Source organism: Larus michahellis, unplaced genomic scaffold, assembly GCF_964199755.1.
Source record: "Larus michahellis unplaced genomic scaffold, bLarMic1.1 SCAFFOLD_435, whole genome shotgun sequence".
Lineage (NCBI taxonomy): Eukaryota > Metazoa > Chordata > Aves > Charadriiformes > Laridae > Larus > Larus michahellis.
Window position 1 is genome coordinate 26,032 of NW_027436251.1, and position 21,226 is coordinate 47,257.

At 66.9% G+C, this 21,226-nt stretch overlaps 2 protein-coding genes and 1 non-coding gene across 3 annotated transcripts; all 3 read right to left on the minus strand.

The window, feature by feature from the left end:
• Positions 1 to 998: 998 nt before the first annotated feature.
• Positions 999 to 1,189, minus strand: LOC141737147 (U2 spliceosomal RNA). The gene has a single exon (XR_012585149.1). It is a non-coding gene; the product is annotated as a U2 spliceosomal RNA (small nuclear RNA).
• Positions 1,190 to 1,626: 437 nt separating this feature from the next.
• B4GAT1 (beta-1,4-glucuronyltransferase 1) lies at positions 1,627 to 5,867 on the minus strand. The gene is made up of 2 exons (XM_074571764.1): positions 4,095 to 5,867; positions 1,627 to 2,153 (listed from the first exon to the last, which is right to left on the minus strand). The coding sequence occupies exons 1-2, from the start codon at positions 5,715 to 5,717 to the stop codon at positions 1,962 to 1,964; spliced, it is 1,815 nt and encodes a 604-aa protein (XP_074427865.1). The 5' UTR covers positions 5,718 to 5,867; the 3' UTR covers positions 1,627 to 1,961.
• Positions 5,868 to 7,125: 1,258 nt separating this feature from the next.
• On the minus strand, positions 7,126 to 16,570 carry LOC141737145 (uncharacterized). Its single transcript, XM_074571765.1, has 8 exons — positions 16,355 to 16,570; positions 14,440 to 14,591; positions 14,245 to 14,347; positions 13,642 to 13,888; positions 13,007 to 13,116; positions 12,393 to 12,525; positions 9,617 to 12,051; positions 7,126 to 9,149 (listed from the first exon to the last, which is right to left on the minus strand). Exons 1-8 carry the CDS (start codon positions 16,527 to 16,529, stop codon positions 9,121 to 9,123), a joined length of 3,384 nt encoding a protein of 1,127 aa, XP_074427866.1. The 5' UTR covers positions 16,530 to 16,570; the 3' UTR covers positions 7,126 to 9,120.
• Between the last annotated feature and the right edge of the window lie 4,656 nt (positions 16,571 to 21,226).

The window sequence follows — 21,226 nt, forward strand, 5'->3', positions numbered from 1 at the left end:
CAGATCATCCTAAAATGGGGTTAAATGGGAAATAAAGGCGGGGGGGGGGGCGTTTATGAGGAAGAACATTACAAAAAAAAAAAATAAAAATAAAAAAAATCCCCCCAGAATCTCCCCCGGGGGGGGGGGGGGGGGGCGCGCAGGGCGCCATCCGCAGCCCCTCCGAGCCGCCAGGGGGCGCTGGCTCCCCGGTGGGGGGGGGGGGGGGGGCCGCGCGGGGGACGCTGGGAGTCGTAGTTCTGAGCCTGGCGGCGGCCACGTTGGCCGCGGAGCACGCTGGGAGTTGTAGTTCTCCCCCCGCCCGTCCGCCATGTTGGCCACCCACCGCCGCCATTGGGAGGCGTCGCTGCCACCCCAGGCCGTTCAGGAAAGAATTTCTTCCTAATACCTCGCCTAAATCTCCCCTCTTTTAGCTTAAAACCTTTCCTCCTCGTCCCGTGGCTCCCCTCCCTGATCCCGAGTCCCTCCCCAGTTTTCCCGGAGCTCCTTTAGGGGCTGGAAGGTCTCCCCGGAGCCTTCTCTTCTCCGGGCTGAACCCCCCCCAGCTCAGCCCGGCCCCACGGCAGAGGGGCTCCAGCCCTCCCAGCATCTCCGGGGCCTCCTCCGGCCCCCACTCCGACAGCTCCGTGTCCTTCCGACGGCCCCAGGGCGGGGGGGGGGGCGGGGGGGGGGGGGTCTCCCCCGGCGCCGGACCGTGCTCTTGGCCTGGTTGAAGCTCAGGGGGTTCGCCCGGACCCACTCGGAGCTCGGGCGGGTCCCTCGGGGTGGCATCTGTCCCTCCGGGGGGTCACCTCGGTGTCGAGGAGGAAGGGGGTCACTGGTGAGGAGGAGGAGGAGGAATGGGGGTCCCCGCTCAGGAGAAGGAGGGGCCCAGCTCAGCTCACCGGCGGCCGGAGAGCGGGGCACAGCGGGAGAGCCCCGGGAGCCCCCTCGGAGCGATCGGGAACGTTCTGTCTTTAACCAGCTAAAGGTCCCCGTGGTGGGGGGGGGGGGGTGTGTGTGTGTGCACCGTTCCCGGAGGCACTGCAATACCGGGACGATGCGCGGAGCGGAGGGAGCAAGCTCCGGGTCCAACTCCCGAGCCCAAAAATCCGTTTAATATAAAGTCCTCTCATCGAGGACGTATCAGATATTAAACTGATAAGAACAGATACTACACTTGATCTTAGCCAAAAGGCCGAGAAGCGATGCGTGGGGTTCCGCCCCCACCGCACCCCACGGACAACCACCCACCCCGACGTCGCGGTGACTCCGTTTTTCCCACACCGAACCCCCCCAGCTCTTCTCCACCTCCACCCCCCAACCCCCCCTGCGCTCCCGGCCGGTTTCGGGGCACCGACCCCGCCGCTGCACCCCGAATTCCTGCGCATCGGCAGCTCCCATCAACCCCCTCCAGTCCTTCATTAGCGTGACCACGCCCCTTTTTATTTACATAAGCCCCGCCCCTCCTATCCCTCCCTCCGCAAAACACCGCCCCCCTCGATTTGCATAGCCACGCCCCATCGCCGCCTCCTGCGCGGCCATTGCAGCCCTTCATGGTCATGTCCCGCCCCTCGATTTGCATTATCTCCGCCCCCCCTCCTCCCCCGCCCTCCCGCGCCGCGCCGCGCCCGCCGGTGGCAGCGATTTGGGTGGAAAAAACTCTTTACTGGGGACCCGGGTGTCCGGGGAGGGACCCAGGCGTCTGGGTGGAGGGGGTCCCAAGTGTCCGGAGGGACCCAGGCATCCGGGTGGAGGGGACCCGAGTGTCCCATGCGGAAGGGACCCGGGCATCCAGGGCAGAGGGGACCCAGGTGTCCCGGCGGAGGGGACTCCGGTGTCCAGGTGGAGAAGACCCACGTCCAGTGCCAGAAGGGTCCCAGACGTCCGGGTGTAGGGGACCCAGGTGTCCTGGCAGAGGGGACCCTGACGTCCAAGGGGGACCCAGGCGTGCCGGCGTCCCCGGGGGGGGGCGGGGGGTGTCAGCAGCGTCGGGGCGAGCGGGGGTAGCGCTGGCGCAGGGCGTCGCGGAAGCGTCGGAAGAGCTGGCGGTTGCGCCCCAGCTCGGCCTCGCGCCCTCCGTGGAAGCCCCCGGCCTCCTTGAAGCCCCGATGGACCACGAAGGCCCCGTCCAGCACCACGAAGCGGAACCCGGCCACGTGCAGCTCACAGGCCTGGAGGGGGGGGGGGGGCGGGGGGAAAGGTGGCACCCATGGCACCCATAGACCCCCCCCATAGCACCCATAAATCCTCTACAGCACCCACACACCCACAGAGGACCCACAGACCCTTTACAGCACCCACTGATGCCTTAGAGCACCCATAGATCCCCCAGAGCACCCATAGATCCTCTATAGCACCCATAGACCCCCAGAGGACCCACAGACCACCACAGCACCCGCAGACCCCCCCCTAGCACCCACAGATCCTCTGTAGCACCCATGGTCCCCCTAAGACCACCTGTAGCCCCATGACCGCCCCATAGCACCCGCGGCCACCCCACAGCACCAACAGCCCCCAATGGCCACCCTGTGGTCACCATGGCCACCCCATGGCCACCCCATGATCCCCATGGCCACCCCACAGCACCCCCAAGCCCCGTGGCCACCCTACAGTCCCCATGGCCACCCCACAGCACCTTCAGTCCCCATGGCCACCCCACAGCACCCTCAGCCCCCATGGGTCACCACAGCCACCTCAGGCCCCATGGCCACCCCATGATCCCCATGGCCACCCCACAGCACCCTCAAACCCCATGGCCATCCTATGGTCACCAATGGCCACCTCATACCCACAGTGGCCACCCCACAGCACCCCCAACCCCCGTGGCCACCCTACGGTCACCATGGCCACCCCACAGCACCTTCAGTCCCCATGGCCACCCCACAGCACCCTCAGCCCCCATGGGTCACCACAGCCACCTCAGGCCCCATGGCCACCCCATGATCCCCATGGCCACCCCACAGCACCCTCAAACCCCATGGCCATCCTATGGTCACCAATGGCCACCTCATACCCACAGTGGCCACCCCACAGCACCCCCAACCCCCGTGGCCACCCTACGGTCACCATGGCCACCCCACAGCACCTTCAGTCCCCATGGCCACCCCACAGCACCCTCAGCCCCCATGGGTCACCACAGCCACCTCAGGCCCCATGGCCACCCCATGATCCCCATGGCCACCCCACAGCACCCTCAAACCCCATGGCCATCCTATGGTCACCAATGGCCACCTCATACCCACAGTGGCCACCCCACAGCACCCCCAACCCCCGTGGCCACCCTACGGTCACCATGGCCACCCCACAGCACCTTCAGTCCCCATGGCCACCCCACAGCACCCTCAGCCCCCATGGGTCACCACAGCCACCTCAGGCCCCATGGCCACCCCATGATCCCCATGGCCACCCCACAGCACCCTCAAACCCCATGGCCATCCTATGGTCACCAATGGCCACCTCATACCCACAGTGGCCACCCCACAGCACCCCCAACCCCCGTGGCCACCCTACGGTCACCATGGCCACCCCACAGCACCTTCAGTCCCCATGGCCACCCCACAGCACCCTCAGCCCCCATGGGTCACCACAGCCACCTCAGGCCCCATGGCCACCCCATGATCCCCATGGCCACCCCACAGCACCCTCAAACCCCATGGCCATCCTATGGTCACCAATGGCCACCTCATACCCACAGTGGCCACCCCACAGCACCCCCAACCCCCGTGGCCACCCTACGGTCACCATGGCCACCCCACAGCACCTTCAGTCCCCATGGCCACCCCACAGCACCCTCAGCCCCCATGGGTCACCACAGCCACCTCAGGCCCCATGGCCACCCCATGATCCCCATGGCCACCCCACAGCACCCTCAAACCCCATGGCCATCCTATGGTCACCAATGGCCACCTCATACCCACAGTGGCCACCCCACAGCACCCCCAACCCCCGTGGCCACCCTACGGTCACCATGGCTACCCCACAGCACCCTCAGCCCCCATGGATCACCACAGCCACCCTCAGGCCGCATGGCCACCCCACAGCACCCACGCCCATCCTACGGTCACCACAGCCACCCCCCAAGCCCCCATGGCCACCCCACAGCCCCACGGCACCTGGCTGATGCGGTTGAAGCCGTACTGGAGGAAGCGCTCATCGAAGGGTGGGACGCTGTGGGCCGGCCCCACGTAGAAGGGCTCCCATGGGTCCCGCCATGGGACCTCGTAGGCCACGCGCAGGTGGGGGGCGAGTGGCAGCGCCCACCAGCGCCCGTAGTCCGTGGGTGCTTGGCACCGGGGACACAGTGTCCCATAGAAGGGCCGGGCGTCCCCCGTCCCCAAGAGCTGCAGAAGCTCTGCCTTCGTCCCTGGCACCCGTGTCCCCGTGCGGACCTCGAAGGCTGGCAGCACGAACACCACCTGGTCCCAGGACGCTGTGGTGGCACCTGGGTCTTTGGGGTCCTCCAGGGTGTTGGGGTCCTTCAGGGTGTTGGGGTCTTCCAAGGTGTTGGGGAATTCCAAGGTGTTGGGGACACCTGGGTCATGGAAGCCCTTGGGGACCTCCAGGGCATTGGGGTCTTCCAGGGCATTGGGGACACCTGGGTCATGGAAGCCCTTGGGGACACTTGGGTGATGGAAGCCCTTGGGGAGCTCCAGGGCACTGGGGACATTGGGGACACCTGGGACATCGGCGACACCCACCCTGCGGGGGACCTCCAGGGCATTGAGCACCCTGGGGTCACTGGGGACACCAGGGACGTGGCGGGGGGCCAGGGTGTGGGGGACCCTGAGGCCACCAGGACCATCAGGAGCCCTCCATGGCGGGGGGGTCCCCAAGACGCCCGGAGCCCCCAAAGCTTTAGGGTCCCCCAAACCCCCTGGAGCCCCCAAGATGTTGGGGTCCCCCCCAAGTTCTTCGCCCCTCTGCCCTGGAGGCTCCCCCAAAATTTTTGCGGCCCCCCCAGCTGGGGGGTCCCCCAAACCCCTTCCGGCCCCCCCCTCCCGCAGGAGCCTCAGGAATCCCTCCCGCAGACCCCGACTGGGCACCACGTCGGCATCCACCAGCAACACGAACCGCCCCCCAATTTTTGGGGGGCCAGGACCCCCTTTTTTTTGGGGGGGGGGGCCATTTTTCCCAGCTGCCCCCTCCCAAGCCACATTCCGCAAGAGATTCCCGGGGTACGGCACCCCCAAAGTGTAACTGGGGGGGTCGGTGGTCGCCAGACGCCGGAGGGCCCCCCGACATCTCCCCGGGGTTGGGGGGCTGGAGTTGGGGGATACAAGGAGGGGGGGCGGCGGGGGGGGCGCAGCTGCCCCCACCACCACGTGGAGCCGCAGACGGGGCCGTAACCCCCGGCAGGGCCCCCCCAAAATTGCCACCAGCTCTTCCAACCCTTCCCTGGGGACCCCAAAAACGGCCACCGAGAGGGGACCCCCCCAAATTGCCCCCCCCACCGCCCCCCCTAAAGTCCCCGCCACCCGTCCCGGGGTGCCGTGGGTGGCCAGGATTAATTCGGGGGGGTCCCAAAGAGGGGGGGGACCCAAAATGTCACGATAAACCCGGAAGGTCCCCGAAGTGTCCAGCACCCCCCGGGGGGGGGTCATGGGGGGGGGGCGGGGGGGGCGGCGGGGCAGGAGGGGAGGGCGGGGTGGGGGCAGGGCTCGCAGGTAGAGGGTCTGCAGCAGGGCCAGCCCCCCCAGTAGCCAGGCACAGCCCCCCAGTAGCCGCCCCTGGCCCATCGCCTGCTGATCCCCCCAGCCCCAGTCCTGGACTGGGGGCTACTGGGAGGGGACTGGTAAGGGGTTGGGGGGGCTTCTGGGGCTACTGGGAGGGGGCTGGGAGGGGTTTGGGTGGCTTCTGGGGGCACTGGGAGAGGACTGGGAGGGGACTGGGGGGCGCTGGGGGGCTTCTGGGGCTACTGGGAGGGTACTGGGAGGGTACTGGGGGTCACTGGGATGGTAAATAGGTGTGTACTGGGAGAGTGGGGGGGGACACTGGGACCAGTGCTGAGCCGGGACCGGTACGGCATGCTGGGAGCGCGATGGGGTCACTGGGACCAGTATGGGGCTACTGGGACCAGTATGGACGCTGGGACCAGTACAGGGAGTTACTGGGACCAGTCTCGGTACTGGAAGCAGCACGGAGGTGCTGAGACCTGTTGAGGGGGCGAGTGGGACCAGCAAGGCGGGGGGGGGGGGTTACTGGGACCAGTACGGGCGCTGGGAGCGGTGCAAGGGGATACTGGGTCCAGTCCGGGGCGGAGGCGGGGGGGGGGGGGGGTGTCACCGGGCCCAGTTCGGGGGTGGGGAAGGGGGACTGGGCCCAGTTTGAGGGTTAAGGGGGTGGGGGGGTGGGGCAGTGAGCCCAGCCTGGGGAGGGAACTGGGCCCAGTTTGGGTTGGGGTGGGGGGGGGGGAACTGGGCCCAGTTTGGGGCCGGGAGCTCACCGCCGCCGCGTCGCCGGGAGGAGCCGCGCATGCGCGGGGGGGGGGGAGGCGGGCGGGCGGAGGGGGCGTGGCCACGGGCAGGAGGGGGCGTGGCCATGGGGTTGGGCGGAGGGGAGGGGCGGGGCCTGGCGGGGGCCTGGACCACGCCCCGCTCGGAGCCCTGGGTCCCCCCGAATTCCTGGGTTCCCGCCCCCGGACGCCTGAGTTCCCCCCCCCCCCCCCCAAAAAAACGCCTGGATCCCCCCCCCCCGAATTCTTGGGTCCCCCCCGAGCTCCTGGGTCGGGTCCCCCCCACAATTCCTGGGTTTCCCCCCCCCCCCCCCCCCCGCCCTGAACTCCTGGGTCCCCCCCGGACGCTTGAGTCCTCCCCGAACTCCTGGGTTCCCCCCCAAAATTCCCGGGTCCCCCCCAAAACTCCTGCCCCCCCACCCTCCCGAATTCCTGTCCCCCCCCCCCCCCCGGATGTTTGGGTCCCCCCCAAACTCCTGGGTTCCCCCCCAAAATTCCCGGGTCCCCCCCAAAACTCCTGCCCCCCCACCCTCTCGAATTCCTGTCCCCCCCCCCCCCGGATGTTTGGGTCCCCCCCAAACTCCTGGGTCCCCCCCAAAACTCCTGCCCCCCCCCCCCCCCCAAATTCCTGTCATTCCTCCCCCCCGACCTCTGGGTCCCTGGAAAGAAGCTGCCGCGGGCGCAGGGATGTTGGGGGCCACTTTATTGCCGGGGGCGGGGGGGGGGGGGGGGGGGGTGGTGTCGGTGGCAGCGGCGCCTCCAGGGGACGTTGGGGACATCGGGGAGGTGGGGGCTGTCGGGCCACCACGTGTCTCAGTCCCTTGGGTGGGGACATGGGGGACAATGGGGGCCAGTCCCTCACGGTGGGGACATCGGGGACTTCAGGCTGTGGTGGGTCTCCATCCCTTGAGTCAAGAGCGATGACAATGTCCCACAGCCCCTGGGGACACGAGGGATGTTGGGGACACCAGGGGGACATTGGGGACATCAGGCTGTGATGGGTCTCAGTCCCTTGAGCTGGGGCGGTGACGATGTCCCACATCCTTTGGGGACATCGGGGGCGTTGGGGACATCTGGCCGTGGTGGGTGTCTGTCCCTCGAGCCAGGGTGGTGACAGTGTCCCACCTCCTTCAAGGACAATGGAGACACTGGGGACATCGGGCTGTGGTGGGTCTCCATCCCTTGATCCAGGACGATGACGATGTCCCACATCCTTTGGGGACATCGGAAATGTTGGGGACATCGGGCCACAACAGGTCTCAGTCCTTTGGGTTGGGGACATTGGGGACATCAGGCTATGATGTGTCTCAGTCTGTTGATCCAAGGCAATGACGAGGTCCCAAGTCCCTTGGGGACATTGGGGACATCAAGCCACAATGTGTCTCAGTCCCTCCAGCCGAGGTGACGACGAGGTGCCCGTGTCCCTTGGGGACATTGGGCTGTGACATGTCTCAGTCCTTTCAGGTGGTGTCCACATCCTTCGGGGACACTCTGGGGACACTGAGCTGTGCCAGGTCTCGGTCCTTTGGGTCACAGCAGTGATGAGGTCCCTCGGGGACGTTGGGGACATCGAGTTGTGATGAGTCTCAGTCCCTCAGGCTCGGTGACATCGCGCTGCGACGTGTCTCGATGTCTTGGGTGGGGGACGTTGGGGACATCGGGGACGTTGGGGACATCAGGGACGTTGGGGACATTAGGGATGTTGGGGACATCAGGGACCTTGGGGACATTGGGGACACTGGGGATGTCAGGGGCACTGGGGATGTTGGGGTCACTGGGGACACTGAGCCACAATGTCACTCAAGTTGGGGACATTGGGGACATCAGGCCACGACATCTCACAGTCCCTCGAGGGACTTGAGGGCCTTCGGGACACTGGGGACATCGAGCCATGCCCCCATGGCTTGGGGCAATGGGTGCCCACATCCCCACTTTGGGGACATTGGGGACATCAGGCCATGGCGTGTCTCCATCCTTTGGGTTGGGGACACTGGGGACATCGGGCCATGGCGTGTCTCCATCCTTTGGGTTGGGGACACTGGGGACATCGGGCCACGGTGTGTCTCCATCCTTTGGGTTGGGGACACTGGGGACATTGAGCCACATTGTGCCTCAGCCCCATGAGTTGGGGACATTGGGGTCATCGGGCCGTCAAGCTACGATGTCCCCATCACTCAGGTCAGGGTCGTTGGGGACATCAAGCCACATCGTGTCTCGGTCCCTTGGGTTGGGGACATTGGGGGTGACACACACACGCTTTTGGGGGGGACTCTGCCAAAAACGCAGACCCCAGGGACACGAGGACAGGGTGGGTGACAGGGACAAGGTGGGTGACAAGGGATGGGGACACTTTGGGGGTGGCTCCTACAGGTGGGTCCAAGCCACCCACTGACACAAAATTTGGGGACAGGTCCCAGAGTTGGGGGGGGGGGGGGTGGGGTGGGGGTGTTTGGGGACAACAGGGGATGGGGACCCAGGCGTCCGGGCTGGGGGAGGGGGGAGGCCACCAGCCCCCCCCCAATTACCTTAGAGACTCGTTACGAGTTAAATTAGCACGAAAGGCCCCGGGGGGGGGCGGCGGTGGGGGGGGAAAGGGGACACGGCCGGGGCCTGGGGGACGGTGGCACCGGGCCGGGGTGACAATGACAATATGCCATACTGGGGGCAAGTCGCGTCACAGACTTAGTTCAGAAGGACGGGGCGCGCTGGCTTCCGGCTGCGGGGGAGCGGGGGGGGGGGGACACGTCAGGGACCCAATGTCCGGGCCACCAACCCCCCCCCCACCCCACCCCCCGGTCCCCACCCAAGGGACCCAGGCATCTGGGACCCCCAATTTCACCCCCCACCACCACCACCACCCCCCACCCCGCCGGGGACCCAGACACCCCCCTAAAATGAGACCCAGGCATCTGGCCGCCCTCCCCACCCCAGGGGTCACCCCCCCACCCCATGGGTGCCCCCCCCCCAAAAGGGACCCAGGCGTCCAGGCCCCCTGACTTCCCCCCCCCCCCCCCACCCCCGCAACCCCACTGGGGACCATGACACCCCCCTATGACGGGACCCAGGCATCCGGCCGCCCTCCCCACCCCAGGGGTCACCCCCCCACCACTCCACCACCCCCCCCCCCCCATCCCCATGGGTGCCCCCCCCCGAAAAAGGGACCAAGGCGCCCGGACCCCCTACCTTGGCGGAAGGCGTCCTGGAGGCGGCTTTGGGGGAGTTGATACAACTCAGCGAAGGGGTCGCGGGGCGACCGGGGCGGGGGGGGCGGGCGGGGGCTGGGGGTCCCCCCCGAACGCCTGGGTCCCCCGCGGTTGACGCCGGTGGTGGTGGCGGCGGCGGCGGCCAATCCTTGGAGCAGGCGACGCAAAGCTGGGCCGGGGGGTGCCGGCGGGGGTGGGGGCGGTGACGTCTCGGGGGTGAGGAGGGACCCGGGGGTCCCACCCGGGAGCCCCCCGGGACTCTCAGGACTCGGCGGTAATTTTTCGGTGGCTGCTTCGGGGGGTTCCGGGGGGCCGAAGGCGAAGGGCGGAGCTTGCCGGGGGGTGTAGGGGGGGGTCCAGGTCTCAGTGGCTCCCCCTGGCGTCTCGGGGACCCCCAGGCCCGGCACCAGGCGGGCGCCTACGGCCAAACCCACAGCGGCGTTGGCTCTGCTGGTGGCTCCAAGGGTGGCGCCGATGGCGGGGCCCAAGGAGGAGCCGATGCTGGGGGTGAGGTTGGCCCCAAGGCCGAGTCCAGTGCCGAGTCCGGTGCCACCGTTGGCTCCAACAGCAGCTCCAACACTGAGGCCAACACCGGATCCAAGAGTAGGGTCAAGGCTGGGGCCAAGGCCAATGGTGGATCCAAGGGTAGAGCCAGCGTTGGCTCCAACGGCAGCTCCAGCACCAAGTCCAACGCCAGATCCAACACCGGATCCAATAGTGGCTCCCACGCCAAGTCCAATGGCAGCATCAACGCCGGTTCCAAGGGTGGAGTCAATGTTGGCTCCCATGTTGGCTCCAAGGCTGAGTCCAACAGAGGTGCCGATGTCGGGACCAAGCCCGGAGCAGACATTGGCACCAAGCGCGGCTCCAACAGCGAATCCAAGGGCAGAGCCACTGCTGGCTCCAACGCTGGCTCCGACAGCAAGTCCGATGCCGGCACCAACATCAGATCCAGGAGCTGAGCCAACGGTGGAGCCAACGTTGGCTCCCAGGCCAAGTCCAACGCCAGATCCAAGACCGGAGCCAACACTGGCACCAATGTTGGCTCCAACAGCAGCTCCAATGCCAAGTCCAACGCCGGATCCTACATCAGATGCAAGAGCAGAGCCAACGTTGGTTCCAACACCAAGTCCAACACCAACGTCAACATCAGATCCAAGAGCAGCACCAACGTTGGCTCCAACACCAGCTCCGACGGCAAGTCCAACACCGGATCCAAGAGAAGAGCCAACGTTGGCTCCAACACCAGCTCCGATGGCAAGTCCAACACTGGATCCAAGAGAAGAGCCAACGTTGGCTCCAACACCAGCTCCAATGGCAAGTCCAACACCAGATCCAAGAGAAGAGCCAACGCCAGCTCCAACAGCAGCTCCAACGGCAAGTCCAACACCAGGTCCAACACCAGATGAAAGAGTGGAGCCAACGTTGGCTCCAAGAGCAGCTCCAAGGCCAAGTCCAACAGAGGATCCAAGACTGGAGCCAACGTTGGCTCCAACGTTGGCTCCAAGGCCAACTCCGACACCGGTGCCAACTCCAGCACCTAGGTTGGCTCCAACGCTGGCACCAACGGCGACTCCAACACCGGCACCAACATCAGATGGAAGAGCGGGGCCAACAGCCCCAATGCCAAGCCCAACGCTGGCTCTGACACCACCACCGAGACCAGGTCCAATGTTGGCCCCGACGCTGAGTGCGACGCCAGCTCCGAGACTGGGGCCAACGTCTACTCCACCATTGGCTTGGAGACCAGCTCCAATGTCATCTCTGGCACCGGCTCCGAGAGCAGCTCCAATATCAGCCCCCAGGTTGGGGCCAACATCGGCACTGGCACCGGCTGTCACGCCAAGGCCAACGTTGACTCTGATGCCAGCTCCCACACCAATCCCAACTCCGCCACCGACATCAGTGCCGAGACCATGTCCAACACCATCTCCAAGACCACATCCAACATTCACTCCAACACCGGCTCCAAGACCAGGGTCAACGTTGGCTCCAGCATTGCCTCCAAGACCGTGTCCGACAGCAGCTCCAAGACCAGACGCCATGTTGGTGTCAAGACCAGGTCCCATGTTGGCTCCAAGACCAGGGTCAACATTGGCCCCAAGGCCGGCTCCAAGACCATGTCCAACATCGGCTCCAACGGTGCACCCAACGTCAACGCCAAGGCCAAGGCCAATGCTGACACCAACGTTAGCTCCAACGTCGTCTCCAAGCCCGGATCCAACACTGAGGTCAACACTGGAGCCAACGCCAGGACCAACACCAAGGCCAATGCCGGGACTGGCGCCGACACCCAGGTCCCCACCAGCTCCGATGCCAGCACCGGGCAAGTCAAGGCCGGGGCCGAAGGGTTCAGGGGGGCCCGGGGGGGCCTCGGCTGCCAGCTGCTGCCGCAGGCACCAGGCCTCAGCCTCGCTGTGGGAGAAATGAGGGGGTTATGGGGCGGCCTGGGGTGACCCTTAATGCCTGGGTCCCCCCAGGGGAGTGGAGGGTGCTGGGACCCACAGATCCCATAAGGGGTGGGGAGCTCCTGGATGCCTGGGTCCCGTATGGGGTGGAAGGTAGCCAAATATTGGGCTTCCCTTGGGGGTGAGGGGGCACTTGGGTCCCCTGGGGCTGGTGGGACCTCCCAGATGCCTGGGTTCCCTGGGGCCACCTGGATGCTTGGGTCTCCCGGCCCTGAGAACGTGGGGCCACCCAGATGCCCGGGTCCCCTGGAGTGAGCTGGGGCCACCCGGATGCCTGGGTCCACTCACCTGATGACGAAGTTGTGGGCGAGCAGGGCCGGGCCCTCGGGGCGCAGGCGGGCGTAGACCCATGTCCAGCCCAGGCCATCCTTGCGCTGCAGCCGTGTCACCAGCTCCCCTCGCACCTCTGCCCCTGCTCCCGCTGTGGGGACAGGGGGGACATCAGTGAGGATGGGGGGAGGTGGGGGCGGTTGGTGGGATGGGGACATTGGGACATCAACAGGGACAGCTGGGGTGGATGGGGACAGGGGGATGTCAACGGGGAGAACTGGGGCGGATGGGGACATTGGGACATCAGCAGGGACAACTGGGGTGGATGGGGACAGGGGGACGTCAAAGGGGACAGGGGTCAACAGGGCTCTGAAGGACCCCAGGGGGTACGTAGGACACCAAGGATGCTGGAGGGCACAGAGTGACAGCAGGGGACCCAAGGAACACCCAGGGTGATGGGGGACAACCTTGGGGACAGGGGACAGTCAGGGGACAGGAAGACCCCAGGGGACTTTGGGGACAGATAGGGGGGAGCACGGAGACCCCAGTGGACCCAGTGGGGACAGGGAGATGTCAGGGAACCCAAGGGACAGTTGTGGGAGGGACACAGGGAGACCCCAGGGGACACTCACCGAGGCGGAGGTGCTGGCGGGCGACGTGGCCAAGGTCCTCGGGGTGCAGGAGCCGGTACCAAGAGCGACCCAGGAGCTCCCCCCGCCCGTAGCCCAGGTGGATCAGGACGCTGTGGGACAACACGACAGGGTCCCTCACCTGCCCGCACCCAGGTCCCCTCTTCGGGTGCCTGGGTCCCACCCCAGATGTCTGGTGTCCCCTGAGACACCTGCGTCCCTCCTGGATGCCTAGTGTGTCCCCAAAATGCCTGGGTCCCCCCTCAACTCCTGGGTCCCCTCCTGGACGCCTGCGTCCCCTCCCAGATGCCTGGTGTCCCCTCAGACACCTGGGTCCCTCCTGGACACCTGGGTCCCCCCAGATACCTGGGTTCTGCCAAGTGCCTGGGTCCCCCTGAACTCCTGGGTCCCCCCTGGACACCTTGGTCCCCCTTGGGCGTCTGGGTCCCCTCCCAGATGCCTGGTGTCCCCTCAGACACGTGGGTCTTGGATGCCTGGGTGCCCCCCAACTCCTGGGTCCCCCCAAACACCTGTGTACCCCCAAACGCCCGGGTCCACTGAACTCCTGGGTCCCCCCCCCGGATGCCTGGGTCTCCCCCACAACTCCTGGGTCCCCTCCCGGACGCCCGGGTCCTCACCTATCAGAGACGTCGAGCAGGGCGAGGTCGCGGGCATGGCGGCTCTGGAAGGCGGGCAGGAGCAGGCAGTCGGGGCAGGGCCAGGGTGGGGGATCCAGTGGGGCGCAGAAGGCGACGAAAAGCCCCGGAGAAGCCCCGGGGGGTCCAGGGGGGGCCTGGAAGCGGCCCCGCAGCAGCACCAGCTTCCGCCCGGCGCTGGGACGGCGCGAGGCCCGCGAGGTGGTGAAGCGGCAGCGGAAGAGGCGCTCTGGGGGAGAGGGGGACTCCGTTGGTCTGTCTGGCCTCCATCCATCCCTCCATCCATCCCTCCATCCTTCTGTCTATCCCTCCAGCCAGCCAGCCAGCCTTCCATCTTTCCATCCATCCATCCATCCATCCATCCATCCATCCATCCATCCGTCCATCCGTCCACCCATCTGTCTTTCCATCCTTCCATCCACCCATCTGTCCATCCATCCATGCACCCATCCATCCATCCCTCCATCCCTTGATCCTTCCAACCCTCTCTCCATCCATCCTTCCCTCTGTCCTTCCATCCCTCCATCTCTCCACCCCTCCCAGGACCCTGCCTCAGACCCTGCCCCCCAAGGACCCCCCACCCACCTGCCTGGGGGGGCCCGGGCAGGTTGAGCTGATGTCGCACCAACGGGTGGTCAGCTGGATCCAGCAGGTCGTAGATGCTGTCACCTTGTGCCACCAGGTCCACCTGCATGGGGGGGAAGAGGAGGCGGGAGGATCAGCACCCAGCACCCGGCACCCACCCGACACCCAACCCCCTCCCCACGTGCAGGTGCCCACCATGGAGTGCCCCAGGTGCTGCGCGACGTTGTCGGTGACGCCGACCAGCTTCCCCTCGCGGGTGACGGCCAGCAGGAACCCGGGCAGCGAGGCCACCAGGTCGGCCAGTTCCGGCCCCCCCAGCAGCTCCATGGGTGCTCCCCGCGTTGGGCCTGCATGGGGACACACGTCAGCACCCAGCCAGCACCCGCCGCCTCGCCCGCAGGGTTCCCCCACAGCCCTGGGGCACCCAGGTGGTCCCAGCACCCAAAGCACCACCCATGGAGTCACCGGTGGCACCCATAGCCTTGCCCACGTGGACCCGTGGTAGCCCTGGCAGGACCCACAGCATCGCCCAGGTGGACCCATGGGAGTCCCCAGTCCCTGTCCCTGTCCCTGATCCCCGGTCCCTGTCCCGGTGCTCTCATCCCAGTCCTGATCCCTGTCCCTGGTCCCGGTCTCGGTCCTGGTCCCGGTTCCTGATCCTGGTCCCTGTCACCGGTACCTGTCACCGGTCCCGGTCCCGGTCCCGGTCCCCCTGTCCCAGCCCTGATCCCGGTCCCTGTCCCCGGTCCCTGATCCCGGTCCCTGTCCCGGTCGCCAATCCCGGTCCCTGTCCCCGGTCCCTGATCCCGGCCCCTGTCCCGGTCGCCAATCCTGGTCTCCGTCCCTGGTCCCTGACCCTGATCCCTGTCCCTGGTCCCTGATCATGATCCCTGTCCCAGTCCCCGATCCCGTCTCTGTCCCTGGTTCCCGATCCCGGTGCCTGATCCTGGTTCCCGAGCCCGGTCCCCGAGCCCGGTCCCTGATCCTGGTCCTTGTCCCCGTCCCCGATCCTGATCCCTGTCTCTGGTCCGTGATCCTGGTCCCAGATCATGGTCCCTGATCCCGGTCCCTACCACCGGTCCCTGATCCCAATCCCGGTCCCCGATCCCTGATCCCGATCCCCGATCCTGGTCCCTATCACTGGTCCCCGATCCTGATCCCTGATCCCAGTCCCCGATCCCGGTCCCTGATCCTGGTGCTTGTCCCGGTCCCCGATCCTGATCCCTGTCCCTGGTCTGTGATCCCGGTCCCAGATCATGGTCCCTGATCCCGGTCCCTATCACCGGTCCTTGATCCCAGTCCCCGATCCCGGTCCCTGTCCCGGTCCCCGCCGCTGTCCGCGGTGCTGACACCCGCCACCCCCCGCGCGCGCCGCTGTCCGTGGTGCTGACCGCGTTCCCTGTCCCCGCCCGCGGTGCTGATCCCACCCCGTCCCCGTCCCCGTCCCCATCCCGGTCCCCGTCCCGTTCCCAGGCTGGTTGTCCCCTCTCCCGGTGCCCACCCCCGTCCCGCTGCCGCCTCTTTCCTCCAGCCCCGGTCTCGGCTCCCCGTTCCCCGCTCCCAGCCCGGTCCCATCCCTCTCTCGCTGCTCAGCCCAGTCCCCCCGGCTCCCGACAGCTCCCTGTCCCCGTCCTAATGCTGGTGGCCAGTCCCATCCCGGTGCCATTCCCCGGTTCCACATCGGGGCTAATGCCCCGTCCTGTGCCTATGCCCGGTCCCATCCCGGTGCCCGGTCCCATCCCGATGCCAATGCCCAGTCCCATCCCGGTGCCCAGTCCCATCCCGATGCCAATGCCCAGTCCCAGTGCCCGGTCCCATCCCGATCCCAATACCCGGTCCCACCCGGTGCCCAGTCCCATCCCGGTGGCAGTGCCCTGTCCAATCCCAGTGCCAATGCCTGGTCCCATCCCGGTCCCAATACCTGGTCCCAACCTGTTCCCATCCCGATCTCGATGCCCATTCCCACCCCAACGCTCCCTGCCATCCCAATACCGCTTCCTCCCCCCATCCCAGCTCTAACCCCCATCCCAGTCCCTACACCCACCCCGACCCAACCGCTCCCTCCCAGCCCCGTTCCCCATCCCGACGCCGCGAAAGCCGGCGGACCCACCGGGACGGAGGCAGGCGCCCTTGCGGGTGTAGATGCAGGCGAGGGCCATGACGTGCAGGTAGGAGAGACGAGGCCGATCACCCTCGGGCAGCGGCAGGAGGTCTCGCAGGGCGCGGATCTCGGCGTTGATCTGGTCCCTCCGCGCCTTGGAGGCGCCTTTGGTGGAGCGGAGCATCCTCGCGCCGCGGCCGCGCCGCCCGCCCGCCCCTTATATGGACCGCGCGGGCCCTGACGTCACCACCGCGTCACTCCCTTAGCCCCGCCCCGCCCCTTCGCTGGTTGATGGCGGGGGGAGGGGGGGCGGCCGCGTCAGCGCTGACGCGGGCGCAGCGCAGGGCGCGGGGCGGGGGGAGGGAGAGGGAGGGGGGGCGGCGCGCGGCGGCTTCGCACCGAAATAGGAGATGGCGCGCGGTGGGGGGCGGGGCCGGGGGAGGGGCGGGGGGCGGGACACACCCCCCCTCGGGAGGGGGTTGGGGGAGTCAAGGGAGGGTGGAGGGGCCAATGGGGGGCTCAAGGGATGGAAGGGTCAAGGGAGGGAGGGGTGAGGGGGGCTGGAGGGGACGGCCAGACAGATGGAGGGGTCAACGGAGGGGTGGGGGAGCCAATGGTGGGTCAAGGGAGGGGTGGAAAGATGGGTGGAGGGTCAACGGAGGGGTTGGGGGGGGCGATAGGGGGATGGAAGGGCTCAAGGGGTGGAGGGAAGGATGGAGAGGGTTAACGGGGGACGGAGACGGTCAACAGGAGATGGAGAGGGGCAACGGGGAGATGGAGGGGGTCAACAGGGCGATGGAGAGGGCAACAGGGATATGGAGAGGGTCAACGTGGAATGGAAAGTGTTAACAGTGGATGGAGAGAGTCACTGGGGCAATGGAGAGGGGCAACGGGGAATGGAGAGGGTCAAGAGGGGACAGAGAGGGTCAACAAGGGATGGAGAGGGTCAACAGGGAATGGAGAGGGTTAAGAGGGGATGGGGAGGGTCAACACGGAGATGGAGAGGGTCAATGGAGGATGGAGAGGGTCAACAGGGGATGAAGAGGGGCAATGGGACAATGGAGAGGGCCAATGGGGGGACTGAGGAGCTCAAGGGATGGAGGCATTGATGGAGGGGTCAACAAAATAATGGAGGTATGAATGGAGAGGTCAATGGAGAGGGTGGAGGGGCCAGTAGCGGAGATGGAAGGGCTCAAGGGATGGAGGAATGGCTGGAGGGTCAACAGGGTGTTGGAGGGGCCAACGGGGGAGGAAGGGGCTGAAGGGATGGACAGAGGGGGTCAACGGAGGGATGGAGGAATGGCTGGAGGGTCAACAGGGGGCTGGAATGGCCAATGGGGACGATGGAGGGGCTGAAGGGGTGGAGGCATCGGTGGAGGGATCAACGGAGGGGTGGATGGAGGCATCAAAGGGGGGATGGAGGCATCAATGGGAGGCTGAAAGGGTCAACAGAGGGATCGAGGTGCCAACGAGGGGACGGAGGGGTCAATGGGGGGATAGAGGCATCAATGGGGGGATGGAGGGGCCATTGAGGGGGTGGAGGAACCAACGGGGGGATGGAGGGGCCATTGGGGGGGTGGAGGAACCAACGGGGGGATGGAGGGGCCATTGAGGGGATGGAGGAACCAACGGGGGGATGGAGGGGTCAATGGGGGGCTGGAGGCATCAAGGGGGGGCTGGAGGAAGGGTCAAGGGTGGGGTGGGGGGGGCTCAATGGCCGGACGGACAGAGGGACGGGTCAACGGTAGGTTGGAGGAGCCAACGGTGGGTCAACGGCGGGGGGGGGGGGGAGGGGGATGGAGAGGCCAATGGGGGGGGGGGGCGGGAAGAGGGATGGAGGAGCCAATTGGGGGTGGGGGGGTGTCAATGGGGGGGGAGAGGGTTGGGTGCGGGGCGGGGGGTCGACAGAGGGACGGACAGATGGACGGGGGGGGGGGTGTCAAGGGGTGGGGGGCTGTCAAGGGAGGGAGGGGGTTGCATGTCATCGTGGCCGAGGGGGGGGACCCAGGCGTTCGGGGTTGGGGGGGGGTGGGGGGGATGGGGAGGGGGGGGGCACGAGTGTTTGGGAACCCCCTTCTCCCCCTTCCCCCCCCCCCCTCCCCGCTTTCGTGGGCGCCCCCGGAGCTTGGCCCCGCCCCCCGCCGCGGTTCCCCTCCCCCGCCCGGGCTCCGCCGCTGCCAAATTTGGGCGCTGAAGTCGCTGCGCTAAAAATAGGCACCGGGGGGCTAAAAATAGCGGCGGGGAGGGGCGGGCCCGGACGCCTGGGTCCTCTCTGGGCGGGGGGGTGAAGCGGGGGGGGGGGGGGGGACGGGACTCGGACGCCTGGGTCCCCTCTGGAAGGGGGGGGGGGGGGATCCGGACGTCTGGGGGGGGTCAGACGCCTTGGAGGGGGTCGGACGCCTGGGACGCTCTGGGCGGGGGGGGCGGAATTGGACGCCTGGGTCCCCTCTGGGGGGGGCGGTCCGAGCGTCTGGGGCGGGGGGGGGGGAACTCGGACGGCTTGGGTCTACTCTGGGGGGGGGGGGGGGGTCCGAACGCCTTGGGGGGGGCTCAGGTGCCTGGGTCCCCTCTGGGGGGATGGGGGGGGCTCGGACGCCTCGGTACTCTCTGTGCGGGGGGGGGGTCTCCAACGCTTTGGGGGGGGGGGGTCTCGGACGCCTGAGTCCCTCTGGGGAGGGGGGGGGGGACACCCGAACGCCTGGGTCCCCCCCACGCCTGGGTTTCCCAGCGAAGGGGGGGGCGGGGGGGGGGGGGGAGTCCTGGCCGTGGGTGTCCCGTTCCCCCCCCCGGGCGCCTGGGTCCCCCCCCCGCCGCGGCCGCTGGGGGCGGGTTTCCATGGCAACGGCGGAGCCGCAACGTGTGGGGGGGGGGGGAGGGGGGGGAAGGAGGATGGAAACGGGGACGAAGGAAGGGATGAAGATGGGGATGAAGGAGAAAGGGGGGGTGAGGATGAGGAGGGAGGGAAGGAGGATGAAGATGGGGAGGAAGGAGGGGGAGGATGGGAAAGAAGGGGGTGAGGATGAGGAGGGATGAAGGATGAAGATGAGGATGAAGGAGCACGGGGAGGAAGGGGGGGTGAGGATGAGGAGGGTCAAAGGAGGATGAAGGTGAAGGAGGAGGAAGAGGACGGTGAAGGGGGGGTGATGATGAGGAGGGATGAAGGACGAAGATGAGGATGAAGGAGCACGGGGAGGACGGAGGGGGGTGATGATGAGGAGGGTCAAAGGAGGATGAAGATGGGGAAGAAGCAAGGGGAGGATGGGAAAGAAGGGGGTGAGGATGAGGAAGATGGAGGATGAGAAGGGATGAAGGACAAAGATGAGGATGAAGGAGCATGGGGAGGAAGGGGGGGTGAGGATGAGGAGGGAGGAAGGAGGATGAAGAGGGAGGAGGAGGAAGATGAGGAAGAGGACGGCAAAAAGGGGGGTGAGGATGAGGAGGGAGGAAGGAGGATGAAGATGGAGGAGGATGGGAAAGATGGGGGTGAGGAGGGGGATGAAGATGAAGGAGGAGGAAGAGGAGGGACAAAGGATGAAGAAGCATGGGGAGGAAGGGGGGTGAGGATGAGGAGGGAGGAAGGAGGATGAAGATGGGGAGGGAAGGGGGGGAGGATGAGGCAGGAGGAAGGATGAAGATGAGGACGAAGGAGCACGGGGAGGAAAGGGACGGTGAGGATGAGGAGGGTCAAAGGAGGGTGAAGATGGGAAAGAAGGGGTTGAGGATGAGGAAGATGGAGAAGGGAAGGGACAAGGGATGAAGATGAGGATGAAGGAGCATGGTGAGGAAGGAGGGGTGAGGAGGGAGGGTGAAGATGGCGGAAGATGAGGAGGAAGAGGGTGGTGAAGAGGGATGAAGATGAGGAGGAAGAAGGGGGGGGTGATGATGAGGAGGGAGGAAGGAGCAGGAAGATGGAGGAGGAGGAAGAGGAGGAAGAGGATGGCAAAAAAGGGGGTGGGGCGGTGAGGAAGAGGCGGGGGGGGGGAAGGAGGCTGAAGGCAGGAGGAAGAGGAGGCCGAAGGAGGAGGAAGAGCTGAAAACTGGGGGGGGGGGGGGGGGGCACACACAAGGAGGCAGCTGAGGCTGAAGGCCACCCCCTCCCTCAAAGGGGGCACCGGGACACACCCCCCCCACCCCCCCCCAAAAAGGGACCCAGGTGTCGGGGACCCCCCCCCCAAAAAGGGACCCAGGTATCCGCCCCCCCCCCCCCCCCAAAAAAAAGGGGTCCCAGGTGTCACGGACCCCCCCCCCCCCAAAAAGTAACCCAGGTGTCTGGGTTGTTCCCCCCCCCCCCCCCAAAAAGGGGACCCAGGCATCAGGAATCCCCCGGCTCCCCCCCCCCCCAAAAAAAGGGGACCCCTTTGCCCCCCCCCAAAAAGACACAAGACTATGCAGGAAAAAAGCCTTTATTGGGGGAACCCCCAAACCCCCTGAGCCCCGGGGGGGGGGGGCAGAACGAGACACCCAGGAGTCCGGGGGGGGGGCACCCAGGTGTCCCGAGGTGGGGGGGTGTGGGGGGGGGGGGGGGGGTGTCACTTCTTCTTGGCCCCCCCCTCCTCCTCCTCGGCCATGGCCGCCTCCTGCTCCTGCCGCTGCCGCTGGAAAGTGGCACATTCCTCCGCCGTCAGGCTGCGGGGGGGGGGCAAGTGTCGGGGGGGGGGACCAGGACCCCACCCACCCACCCAGACAGCCGGGGGGGGGGCACCCAGGGACCCAGGCAAACAGAAGAAGGTGGGGGGGGGGACAACACAGGCATCCAGGGGGAACCCAGGTGTCCGCGGGGGGGGGGGGGAGGCACCCATATATTTGGGGGGATCTGGGGGGGGGGGGGCACACCCAGGCATTGGCGGGGGGGGCACCCACATACTGGGGAGGAGCCAGGTG

Bases quoted from the DNA above. Each gene is read 5' to 3' on its own strand.
- B4GAT1 (XM_074571764.1), bottom strand. From the start codon at position 5,717: ATGGGCCAGGGGCGGCTACTGGGGGGCTGTGCCTGGCTACTGGGGGGG. The intron at 2,154-4,094 runs GTGCCGTGGGGC...CCCCCCCTCCAG, and splicing joins GCTTCAACCGCATCAGCCAG to GCCTGTGAGCTGCACGTGGC.
- LOC141737145 (XM_074571765.1), bottom strand. From the start codon at position 16,529: ATGCTCCGCTCCACCAAAGGCGCCTCCAAGGCGCGGAGGGACCAGATC. The intron at 13,889-14,244 runs GTGGGTGGGGGG...CCTCTCCCCCAG, and splicing joins GCCCGGGCCCCCCCAGGCAG to AGCGCCTCTTCCGCTGCCGC. The intron at 9,150-9,616 runs GTAGGGGGTCCG...GCTCCCCCGCAG, and splicing joins CCAGGACGCCTTCCGCCAAG to CCGGAAGCCAGCGCGCCCCG.